The sequence below is a fragment of the Mastigoproctus giganteus genome, chromosome 5 (genome assembly GCF_048544385.1).
Source record: "Mastigoproctus giganteus isolate SK-2022 chromosome 5, ASM4854438v1, whole genome shotgun sequence".
Lineage (NCBI taxonomy): Eukaryota > Metazoa > Arthropoda > Arachnida > Uropygi > Thelyphonidae > Mastigoproctus > Mastigoproctus giganteus.
The window spans coordinates 144,060,503-144,072,542 of NC_143579.1; the positions used below are offsets into that span (position 1 = coordinate 144,060,503).

The 12,040-nt window shown below is 37.2% G+C and overlaps 1 protein-coding gene across 1 annotated transcript in view; it reads left to right on the forward strand.

The window, feature by feature from the left end:
• Nucleotides 1–10,143, forward strand: part of LOC150085746 (ribonuclease H2 subunit A) — a 343,664-nt gene extending 333,521 nt beyond the window's left edge. The window contains exon 8 of the mRNA XM_090374677.1: nt 10,011–10,143. Within this exon, the coding sequence (XP_090230803.1) occupies nt 10,011–10,143 (133 nt within the window). The remainder of the gene's footprint in view (nt 1–10,010) is intronic.
• The last annotated feature ends 1,897 nt before the right edge of the window (nt 10,144–12,040 follow it).

Genomic DNA, 12,040 nt, shown 5'->3' on the forward strand with positions numbered 1-12,040 from the left:
AGTATCCAATCAAATTGGTCAGGCAAGACTTCCCCTTAACAAAACCATGCTGTGTCTGAGCTATAACTGAAGTCTTGTCTAAAAGATCCTGCAGTGCTTCTTTAACCAGTGCCTCCATTAATTTTCCTGGAACAGAAGTTAAGCTCACAGGTCTATAATTACTTGTGTCAGCCTTTGATCCTCCTTTGTGAATTGGGGTCACATTTGCACATTTCCAGTCAATGGGTACCTCCCCTGAGTCCAAGGAAGCTCTCATAATTATGGCTAAGGGTTTGCTTACTTCCTTTGCTGCCTCCTTTAATATAACTGGATAGATCCCATCCACCCCGGGTGCCTTTCTTGTGTTTATCTTCAACAGTTTCTCCTCCACTTTACTCCCAGTTATTTCAAGATTCTGTAGCTGACTGCTAGAGTTCAATACACCTCTGGCATTCCCCTTGCTGAATAACTCCTCATATGTGAATGTCGATGCAAAATATTCATTTAGTTTGTTAGCTACCTGAGCAGGATCATCAACAGTTGACCCATCAATATCAAGTGGACCAATCTGATTCATCCCCTTCCTTCTCAATCCAATCAAATTGGTCAGGCAAGACCTGCCCTTAACAAAACCATGCTGCGTCTGAGCTATAACTGAATTGTTGTCTAGATGATCCTGCAGTGCTTCTTTAACCAGTGCCTCCATTAATTTACCTGGAACAGAAGTTAAACTAACAGGTCTATAATTACTTGTGTCAGCCTTTGATCCTCCTTTGTGAATTGGGGTTACATTTGCACATCTCCAGTCTATGGGTACCTCTCCTGAGTCCAAAGAAGCGCTCATAATTATGGCTAGGGGTTTGCTTACTTCCTTTACTGCCTCCTTTAATATAACTGGATAGATCCCATCCATCCCGGGTGCCTTTTTTATGTTTATCCTCAACAATCTCTCCTCCACTTTCCTCTCAGTTATTACAAAATCATCCAGCTCACTGCCAATGTTTACTTTACCTACATCATTCTCCTTCCTGAATAACTCCTGATGCGTGAATGTAGATGCAAAATACTTGTTTAGATTGTTAGCCACCTGAGCAGGATCCTCAACTGTTGAACCATCAATATCCAGTGGACCAATCTGATTCATCCCTTTCCTTCTTGAGTTTAAATATGTAAAGAACTCTTTTCTGTTTTTCTTTGCATCCTTTGCCAAGGATTTTTCGTAGTCTGCCTTTGCCTCCCTAATCTCCTTTGTGACTTGGTTACAGACCAACTTATATCTATCATGGGCTTCCATGTCACCCATTAATTTGTATGTATCCCATGCATTTTTCTTCTCTGCCACATGTCTCATTAGTTCATCTGACAACCATTTAGGCCTAAACCTTGAACAATATTTCTTAGTTGGTATGTAAAGCCTGGTAGCCTCCAAGATTAGTTCCTTGAATGCTTCCCATTTTGAGTTTCCTGTTGGTAACATCATCAGTTGGTCCCACTGTATAGAATTTAAATACTGTCTCAGACCATCATAGTCGCCTTTACGAAAACAAAAACCCTTCCCTTTACCTCTGATGGTAGTTACCTCCTTGAGTAAATCCCACTTCAACACACTGTGATCACTGCCACCTAGTGGTTCATTTATCTGCAGATTCTTAATGCATGAAGAATCACTACTGGTAATCAGATCAAGAGTATTGCTCCCTCTTGTTGCCTCACGAACATGCTGATGTAGAAAACAACCATCCAATAAATCCACAAAAGCCTTTGCTAGTGTGCGAGTAACCAACCCACAAATTCCAGTCAATATCTGGGAAATTAAAATCCCCCATTATAAGACTCTCTGATTTACTGGCCCACTCTACTTCCCTGTACAATATCTTATTATACTCATCAGAGTCATTAGGCCTATAGCACACTCCTACTCTCAATTTTGATTTCCCCATGCTTATGTCACACCAAACTGACTCGACACTGCCCTGTCCATCGATGTCGACTGGCTTCATTTCCTTGGACTTTATGTGTTTCTTAACTAATAGCATAACCCCTCCTCCCCTCCTGTTCTGTCTATCCTTTCTATACACATTGTATTCCCCAAATTCCAGTTCCGCATTACTTATATCTGTGTGATACCACGTCTCTGATATCCCAACAATATCTGCCTTTGATGTTTTGAGCAATACCTCAAATTCATCAAATTTATTTACCAAACTCCTAGCATTGGTGTACACGCAGGTATACATGCACCTGTTTCTATTCTTAGCTACCCTAACACAACCCATGTGTTTACTTGTACCGCAATGACTCCCAGCAGTCTCTGAAATATCCTGCATCTTGTTTTTCAGGCTTCTGCTCATTTCAATAGAAGCAGTGCAAGAATCACTTCCACCTCTGCCAGTGGCTACTGTTAATCTATTAGTCCTTGTATCCCCCCAACTAGCAGTTTTCTGACCCACCTAACACTGCCTCGACAGCATCAGCAAAAATTCTTGCACCCTTTCTATTTAAGTGTATCCCATCCCTGTAGAAGCAATCTCTCCTGTTAACAAGTACAGTCCAGGCTGAAAAATATTCTACCCCTTGAGCCTTGCACAATCCCTCCAGGGCCGAATTGATCGACAAGGCTCTCATCATATACTCCCTCCTATCGTGTCTGGGCAGAATTGCAGACACTTTCAAATTCAACCCTAATTCACGGCTTTTTTTCAACAGTGACCTGTACTTGCTAAGTAATTCCGCCGGTAATTAATACCAACTAAGAAATATTGTTCTTAGTAAGCAAGTTGGTATTACTTGCTAAGTAATACCAACTAAGAAATATTGTTCAAGATTTAGGCCGAAATGGATGTCAGATGAACTAATTAGATATGTGGCAGAGAAGAGAAATGCATGAGATATATATAAATAATATATATAATATATATAAATTAACAGGTGACACAGAAGCCTATGATAGATATAAGCTGGTCTGTAACCAAGTCACAAAGCAGGTTAGGCAGATTACGAGAAATATTTGGCAAAGGATGCAAAGAAAAACAGCAAAGAGTTCTTTTTTATTATGTAAACTCTAGAAGGAAGGGGATGAATCAGATTGGTCCATTTGATATCTATGGTTCAACTGTTGAAGATTCTGCTCAGTTAGCTAACAAACTAAATGAATATTTTGCATCTAGACTCACACATGAGGAATTGTTCATGGAGGGAAATGCCAGACATGTATTAAACTCTGGCAGTAAGCTAGATAATCTTGTAATAACTGAGAGTAAAGTGCAGGAGAAATTGTTGAAGATAAACATAAGAAAGGCACCTGAGGTGGATGGAATCTATCCAGTTATATTAAAGGAGGTTGCAAAGGAAGTAAGCAAACCCTTAGCCATAATTGTGGGAGGTACCCATGGACTGGAGATGTGCAAATGTAACCTCAATCCACAATGGAGGATCAAAGGGAAACACAGGTAATTACAGACCTGTTAGTTTAACTTCAGTTCCAGGGAAATTAATGGAGACACTGGTTAAAGAAGCATTGCAGGATCTTCTAGACAAGACTTCAATTATTGCTCAGACACAGCATTTTGTTAAGGGAAAGTCTTGCCTGACCAATTTAATTGGATACTGTGATGTGGTCACAAAGGAACTGGATGCAAAGAATAATTTTGATATCATATATTTGGATTTTAGAAAGGCTTTTGATACTGTTGCACATGGAAGACTGCTGCACAAATTGGAGCACTGTGGCATTGGAGACAAATTTCTGCTATGGATAAAGGGCTGGTTGAGTGGGAGAAGACAGAGAGTGGTAATCAACGGACACTGCTCTTCGTGGACCTGGGGTCACTGTGCAGATAGATATGAAGTTTTCTGAGCAGTGTAGACAGTCTGCAAGAGTAGCTCATGTTTCTTGTCAATGATATATAGGAATTTTTCTAGTGGGGATAAGGAGGTGATTATCCCCTTGTATAAGGCGATGGTTAGGCCACACCTTGAGTACTGTGTAGAGGTCTGGAGGCCTCATTTTAGGAAGGATAGAAGTACAAAGAAGGGCAACAAAATTGGTGAGGGGAACAAAGGGGTGCTCTTACCAGGAAAGGCTTCAGTTCTGCAAATTGCAGCACCTGAAGAATAGGCACATGTGAGGTTATCTGATTGAGGTGTATAAGGCCTTGAAATGGGTTGAGCATGCTGAAGGGATTCTACAGCTCAGACTAAAAACTTGATGGGGCACAGTTTCAAAATGAGGAAAGATAGTTGTAGAATAGATGTATGGAAATTTGCCTTTAGCCAGCAGGTGGTTTATTGCTGGAACAGAACTTCAATCTGTCATTGTAGAAGTTGATAGCTTAAATAGATTCAAGTCAGAACTAGACAAACATTTAGTGCGAGTGGATGGGTGAAATGAAGGGTTTTGTTTGTTTGTTTGTTTTTTTTTTTTTTTTTTGGCTGATGCTATATAAGTTTGCTTTCTTGCATCATGTGCCTTTTTTAAACACACACACCAACCGTTTATGACTGATTGAATAATGAAATAAAATAAAATGATAGAAAAGACTGTAAAATAATATTTACAAAAAACTTTTAATTATTTACAAAAAACTAAACTATAACAAAAATAAAATAAGTAAATAAGTTAAAATGCATTAAAATATAAATATAAAAGCGATAAAAAGACGATAAAAAAACACTATTAGAGCTTTCGGAGGTGAATCTCACTATTACTGAGGAAGGAGGCAGACACCTCCGAAAGCTCTAATAGTGTTTTTTATCGTCTTTTTATTGCTTTTATATTTATATTTTAATACATTTTAACTTATTTACTTATTTTATTTTTGTTATAGTTTAGTTTTTTGTAAATAATTAAAAGTTTTTTGTAAATATTATTTTAGTCTTTTCTATCATTTTATTTTATTTTATTTCATTATTCAATCGGTCATAAACGGTTGGTGTGTGTGTTTAAAATTGGTGGTATGAATAATCTCAACCTCAGAGGCCTTATTGCAGATATCATGTGCCTTGCTAATGCTAATGCTAACTACGGTGTGGGTCAAAATGCGTTATAAAAAACATCTGATATTGAGCTCCGTTAATCAGTGTTAATGGTCTTTAGGCTCAAAAGTTTTTTCATTAATTAAACAAGTGAAATTTCAACATCATTAATTAATTTTTTTTCTTCTGTAAATATCGATGCAAAGTAACTGTAGAATTCATCTGCTACTTCAGCTGGGGTATCTAATACTATGCTGCAACCATTACATAAGGGTCCAATCTGGTTTGTCCTGCCCTTCTTTGCATTTATATATGTGAAGAATTCCTTATCCTCACTCTTTTCTCTCTTTGCCAGCCTAACCTTTTCGGTACACTATTACATATCTGTTCGTAGCTGTTATAGGCTTTAGTACTTTTTATTGTTCTGTAACTTTTCCATGCCATCTTTTTCTGATGTTTTCTGAAAGATTTTTGTTTCAAATCTTTCTCACAGAAGATTTGAAACAAAAATCTTCTTCACACTTTCTACATACTATATATATATACACACCACACACATTATGGCTGTAGCAAAACATATTACGTTTTGCTAATGCAGTGTCCCTGATCTATGATCAATGTTATCTTCCTTTTCGTACTGTTACTCTCCACCCTCCATGATTACTGAGCTTCTTAATACTATTATTCTTTATTATATATATATATATATACAGTGAAACTTCCCTTTAACAGACAGCCATGGGGAACGAAAATGTGTCCGTTAGAGAGAAGTGTCCGCTAACAAGAAGTCTGAGGGAGAAAAAAAAAAAAGAAAGAAAAATCGTTAAACGTTTAATGTAAAATTAAATTAAAATATATACAGATTTTGAACAATATTTTTGTAAATAATATACAATTACATACACAAGAGATAAAGAAAAATCGTTAAACGTTTAATGTAAAATTAAATTAAATTATATACAGATTTTGCACAATATTTTTGTAAATAATATACATACAATTGTGCTATGCATATTATGACTTTATCTTAAGAAAAATGCATACAGTAATCACTTATTTTCTTCTGCACCTTCTTCCGGCTGATAATTTTGTTTTCAACATTTGTTTGGAGTGAAGAAACCATCGAAAGTCCTTCAGTATCTTCTTCAGCGGCGAAAAACATTTTTAAACGATTGATTTGTATGAGCGCTTCTTCTATTTTCATCGGTGGTTCGTCGTTAATATGTTCTTCGACAGAATGACCTCCTTCCATTTCTTCATGAGGAACTTCTTGAAAAATATCGATGATAATGTCGTTGATATCTAGAGAACCATCTGTAGTGAGGTTCGAGTCTATATCTTTGTAGCCAGGGTCACTTGTAGCTGAAGTATCATATATTATCAATAGATGTTGAAGTTCTTGTTCTTCTTGGTGCTCCACATTGCTGTTCACAACTTCAATTTTTGCGTTTGAGAAGCCAGACTTTACAAAACAGTTCACGACAGTTTGTTTTCTAATTGCATTTACTGAAGAGGAAATCCATTGAATTGCATCTAGGATGCTGATTTTCTTTGCAAGGTCACTCGCATAGGTTACATCGTTCATGTTTGCAATGAGATGTCTTAAAACACGTTTTCTGTAGTGAAGTTTAAAATTTTTTATTATCCCTTGATCCAAGGGCTGACACTCTGCAGATGTGTTTGGTGGCAGAAAAATGATTTGAATGTTGGACAATTCAATGTGCGGGTGAGATGCAGCATTATCCATGAAAAGAATAATTTTTCTGTTTTGACGAATCATGTTTTGGTTACAGTGACTATCCATTCGCTCATGATATCTCGTGTCATCCACGCTTTTTTATTAGACTTCCAGTCAACATCCAAAAGAGTCAACTTTATGCCCTTGAAACAACGAGGATTTTGTGGGTTTCTTATAACAAGAGGTTGTTCAAAGTCTCCCAGCATATTTGTACACAATAGTACAGTCCAGCGTTCCTTAGAAATTTTTCCGCCCTGGCACTTTTCGTTTTTTAGACTCGTGTTTTCAGGATGAGTTTTAAAAAAACAACCCTGTTTCGTCACAGTTGTAAATATCCTTAGCTTCAAAATCACGACATAAATCTTCCAATTTGACGGTCCACTCTGTTACAACCCCAGTATCAACAGATCCACCTTCACCACTTACGGTTTTCCAAGAAATTTTATGCCGAGTTTTGAACTTGTCTAGCCATCCCACAGAAGCTTTGAACTCATTTACTCCCATAGATTTCGCAACCTCCAAAGCCTTTTCCCTAATAATAGGCCCGTTAATGGGAATTTTTTTAGCACGTGCGCGACAAATTTGAAGTCCAACAGTTTTCGGGAATGATTTTTGACCCTGATCATTTACGTGTTGCCAAAATTGTTTGAGCAGTTCATTTTTTTTCTTTAGGATGTCGCTTACCTGCGTCTTCCCGATTTTGAATTTTACAGCGAGATTGCGAACACTATTTTTTTGCCGATCATACACATTAATGAGTTCGACTTTATCTTTTAAAGTTAAATGTTTACGAGAAGACATTGTGCACTTCACACGACACTGAACGAAACTGAGAACTCAAACTCAAAAGACGAAAGGTCGACAACCCCCCCCCCTGCACACACCGAATTCATCAGAAGTTTTACACGTGCCTTAAAATTCTTGAAAAAGGGTTTAGAGCCGCGACGTAAACCTTGATAAAATTCAGAGAATCGGAAATAGAAAATAAACACACGATTGAGGCAATTTGTGGAAGAAACGTTCCTAGAAAAAGGGCCGTGAGCTCGTCCGCTGTCCGTTATGGGGAGATCAAATTAAGTGCTAATATAAACGAAACAGTGCAGATTGCCTGTCCGCGTCCATTACAGAGAATGTCCGCTAGACAGAAGCTGTAAACACGTTAAAACCAATGGAGGTGAGTTGGGGAATTTGAAAATGTCCGTTGTAGAGAGATGTCCGTTAACGAGAGGTGTCCGTTAGGAGAAGTTTCACTGTATATATATATATATATGTGTGTGTGTGTGTGTGTGTGTGTATGTATGTATATAATTTGTATTAATATTAAATTAAATTAAGTAAGCTTTAATGCTGCTTTGCACTCTTAGGTGCATCTGTCATACCTAATTTATTAATCTTGCTTTCACCGAAACCATTTCACCTCTTTTCTATGTGACAGTTTAAACTTTTATTTTAAAGAGTTACATTGAAAAGCCATATATATATATATATATATATATATATATATACATAACCGATGAGCCAAAACATTATGATCAGCAAATCGTTATGCAGACTGAAGCAACTGCAGGTGAACTACGGCACGGGTTGGGACACGGTAAAAAAAAAATACCTGATACTGAGCTCCGTTAATCAGTGTTACTCTTGTTCTTCAGATGGGACAGGCAGCGGACTTAAGTGAGTTTGACAAATGCCAAAATGTACTGGCCAGACGACTGGGTCGCTGAAACAGGACAACTGGTGGGGTGCTCACAGTCAGCCGTGGTTAGTACCTACTGAAAGTGGACTGAGGAGGAAAAAGCCACAAACCACCGGCGAGGTGTTGCCTGATCATGGCTCATCAATGCTCCAGGTGAGCGAAGGCTCTCCCGAATGGTACATGGCAACAGAAGGGTGACTGTGCTGCAACTTGCCAGTAATTGGAATTCTGGTAGTGGGAGTAATATGTCACAACACACAGTACATAGAACCCTGCTGAAAATGCGGCTGCCTAGCTGCAGGCCGATCCGAGTGCCCTTGCTAACCACGGTTAACTGGCGGCAGCCCCCCACAATGGGCACGCAAGCATCAAAACTGGACCTTGAGTGATTGAAAGAATGTTGTTTGGTCTGATGAATCCCGTTTCTTGTTGCACCATATGGACGGCTGGGTACGTGTGCGTCGTTTACCTGGGGAAGCGATGGTAGCTGGATGCACCGTGGGACAAAAAGAAGCCGGTGGAAGTGGTGTCATGCTTTGTTCCGCTGGGATACCCTGAGTTCAGTCATCCATGTGCCGGGCACTCTTACATCTATTACCTACCTAAACATAATTCCTGACTAGGTACACCCTTGCACAACAACGGTCTTCCCCTCTGGCGGTGCCGTCTTTCAGCAGGATAATGCGGTATGTCACATTGCCCAGATTGTTCAAGACTGGTTCGTGGAACATGAGTAACACTTACAGGTTTATATACATCCCATATATTTTCCTGGCCTCCAAATTCCTCAAGCATCAATTCCATCGTGCATCTGTGGTTTGTGTTGGAACAGCAACTCTACTCTGTGGCGTCTCAACCATGGATCTAATAGGAGTAAAAGGATCTGCTTGTTACGTGTTGGTACCAGATACCACAAGACAAATTTAGAAATCTTGTAGCATCCATGCCTTGCTGGGTACAAGCTGTTTTGGCTTGTACCCGGCAAGGCATGGACGGGGAGGACCAACATCATATTAGGTAGATGGTCATAATGTTTTGGCTGATTGGTGTATATCACATATATAATAGTTATTGTACTGTGCCACAAAATATTACCATCTTTAGAAGTGTGTCGCAACAACGAAAGGGTAGAGAAACACTGTGCTAGTGTATTACACAAAGTATCCCTGTGTAACCATGAACCGTTAGTTTTTGCTGTTTTCATATAATTTAAATTGTCATTTCTTTCAGCTTCATGTCTCTCTCTCTCTCTCTCTCTCTCTCTCTCTCTCTCTCTCTCACTCTCTCTCTCTCTCTCTCTTCCTCCCACATGTAGTACCAGAATGCTAATGGTTCATGGGGTCAGTGTTGAGGGAGGGGAAAAATATCATCAGGCTGATGCACTGGACAAAGGCTATGTTGGAGTTCTTAGTTTAGTACACATGATGTTAGTGTATTACATGATGTATCCCTGTGCCACCATGAACTGTGTTAGTTTTTATATAATTTAAATAGTCATTTCTTTTGGCTGCATTCTTGTCTCTTCCCCCTCCGAAATCAATTTACTATATTTCTGGCAGTTTTTAATTCATAAAATTGGTACTCATATTACAGTTTCTTATTTTTTTTATACTTTAATTCTAGGGAATTAGAAGAAGGGAGTTCCAACTTACCTTCAGTGATAAACCTTTTTAAAAAAAGGGTGAAAAAAGAAAAGTGCCCAAAGAGCTGTTCATTTTTTACAGTGAGACGTCTTGTCCAAGTAGTAAATTTGTGAACAGATTTTGTAGTAATGAAGTACATTTCTTAAAATGGTTCTGTGAGAATTTTTTTTTGTTTAATTTTTAACTCTCCTGATAAAGAAACTTTTTTTATACCTTCAGTTATCAGTCTTTTGAGTGGGGGAGGGAGGGAGGGGGGATAGAGAGGGAGAGAGAGAAAGAAAAGAAGAAGAAGAGTAGCCAAAAACCCATTAATTTTATACTAGGATCTCTTGTTGAAGTAGTAAACTGTGAATAGATTTAATTACAGGTAGTTCTCGATTTAGCGTGCGCTCATAAAGCGAAAACTCATAAAGCAAGAATTTATTTCCCCTAGACATAATGTTAAAAATAAGGGTTATGTTATCAACAATGAAATTAGCTAATTAGTTTATGTTTAAACAATGATTGATTTATCCAAATAAATGAAAACGTAGCCTGTAAAATCAAGCAAATTATAATAATAGAGAAATTATTTATGACTTACAAATGTTAAAGAATGTTTATTCTTCAACATCATCATCGACTAAATGCACAATCATTGATCACTCATTATTGGCTCGGCACTTGTTGGTTTGTTGCACAAGGAATCATCTTCAGAAATGCTTCAAGAGGCATTTATTTCCAAGATAATCTTCTCTTTTCTTTATAAATTTCAATAGCATGCATAAGCATTTTTTAACGGAATGCACAAATTGCAACCAGCACGATTTGCTCGGAGTAACAAGTTTACGAAGCTTAAAAAAAAAAAAAAGGAATGAAGAGAAGATTCTGAAAATTTATTTATATTTTTTATACAATTGAAGATTTCAGTAAAGGGAAAACACATTTCAACATAATAATGCACACAATTCCAGCTATCGGTATTTTCGCAAATGCAAGAAGATCGAGTTTACTACCCATTTATAATTGCTTGCAGTAACAGAAAAGTCAATAAACCGGAAAGTGCAAATTGTTATTATTGTTTTATGGTCATGACTTCCAGAAATGTGCTTTAGAAAAATATTTTCTTATGTGCCACTCCAGCTACTTCACTGCTGTCCTCAGATAAAGCTTTTAATTGAACTAACTAAAAATATATGATTATTTTCTGTATATATGACTTATGTAAAAAATATACAACTGATTAATTGAAAAATATGTAACTATTTTTCTTCATTCTTCGAGGATTTTATGTGGTCTTTGTAATTTTGGCATATCAGGGATATAATCGCAATATTTTATTAGTCATTTCCAAGTTACGTAAAATTCTACTTACGTAAGAAGTCTTGGACATACCTCTTATGTATGTCAGGGACTTACTATACATTAAAAACTAGTCTTTGGAACTTTGCGAAATTTAAGTTTATCCTAACAAGGATCTTTCCTCTCTGAAGATTTAGCCTAATGTTTCTGATCATACAAATATAAAATTCGATATATCAAAATTAACATAAATATTTGTTAATTTTGATATATCGTGTGAAAATATTTTTAAATCCATACATATTTCAAGAGGGTTCATCTTTATACCTTACGGTTTAAAACTAAGTAGAAAAAGGATCAACACCTATGTTAACCAATCATCTATCTCGTATACTTGCAAGGTTACTAAATCCTTAAACAGCAAAAGAGGTAAAAATTAAAACTATATGACTTAAAAACACAAAGATATTAAAATGATAAAAAAACAATGATGGTGGCATTGAAAAGCATTTCTTCTCCTTCCTTGAATTCTGCATGGTTCCTGTATGGCCAAAGAGCTCCAAACTAGTTTTAGTGTTTGTTAATGTCCAAGCAGAATGGACTGTATATTTATCAGCAAAAGTTAAAAAAAGATTTTGGTTTTGGTATGGATGAGGTTACCAATGAAGCAAGCTTCTGATTTGTAACTAAATCCTATTTGAAAAGATTATAACTGCATTGCCTTTAAAC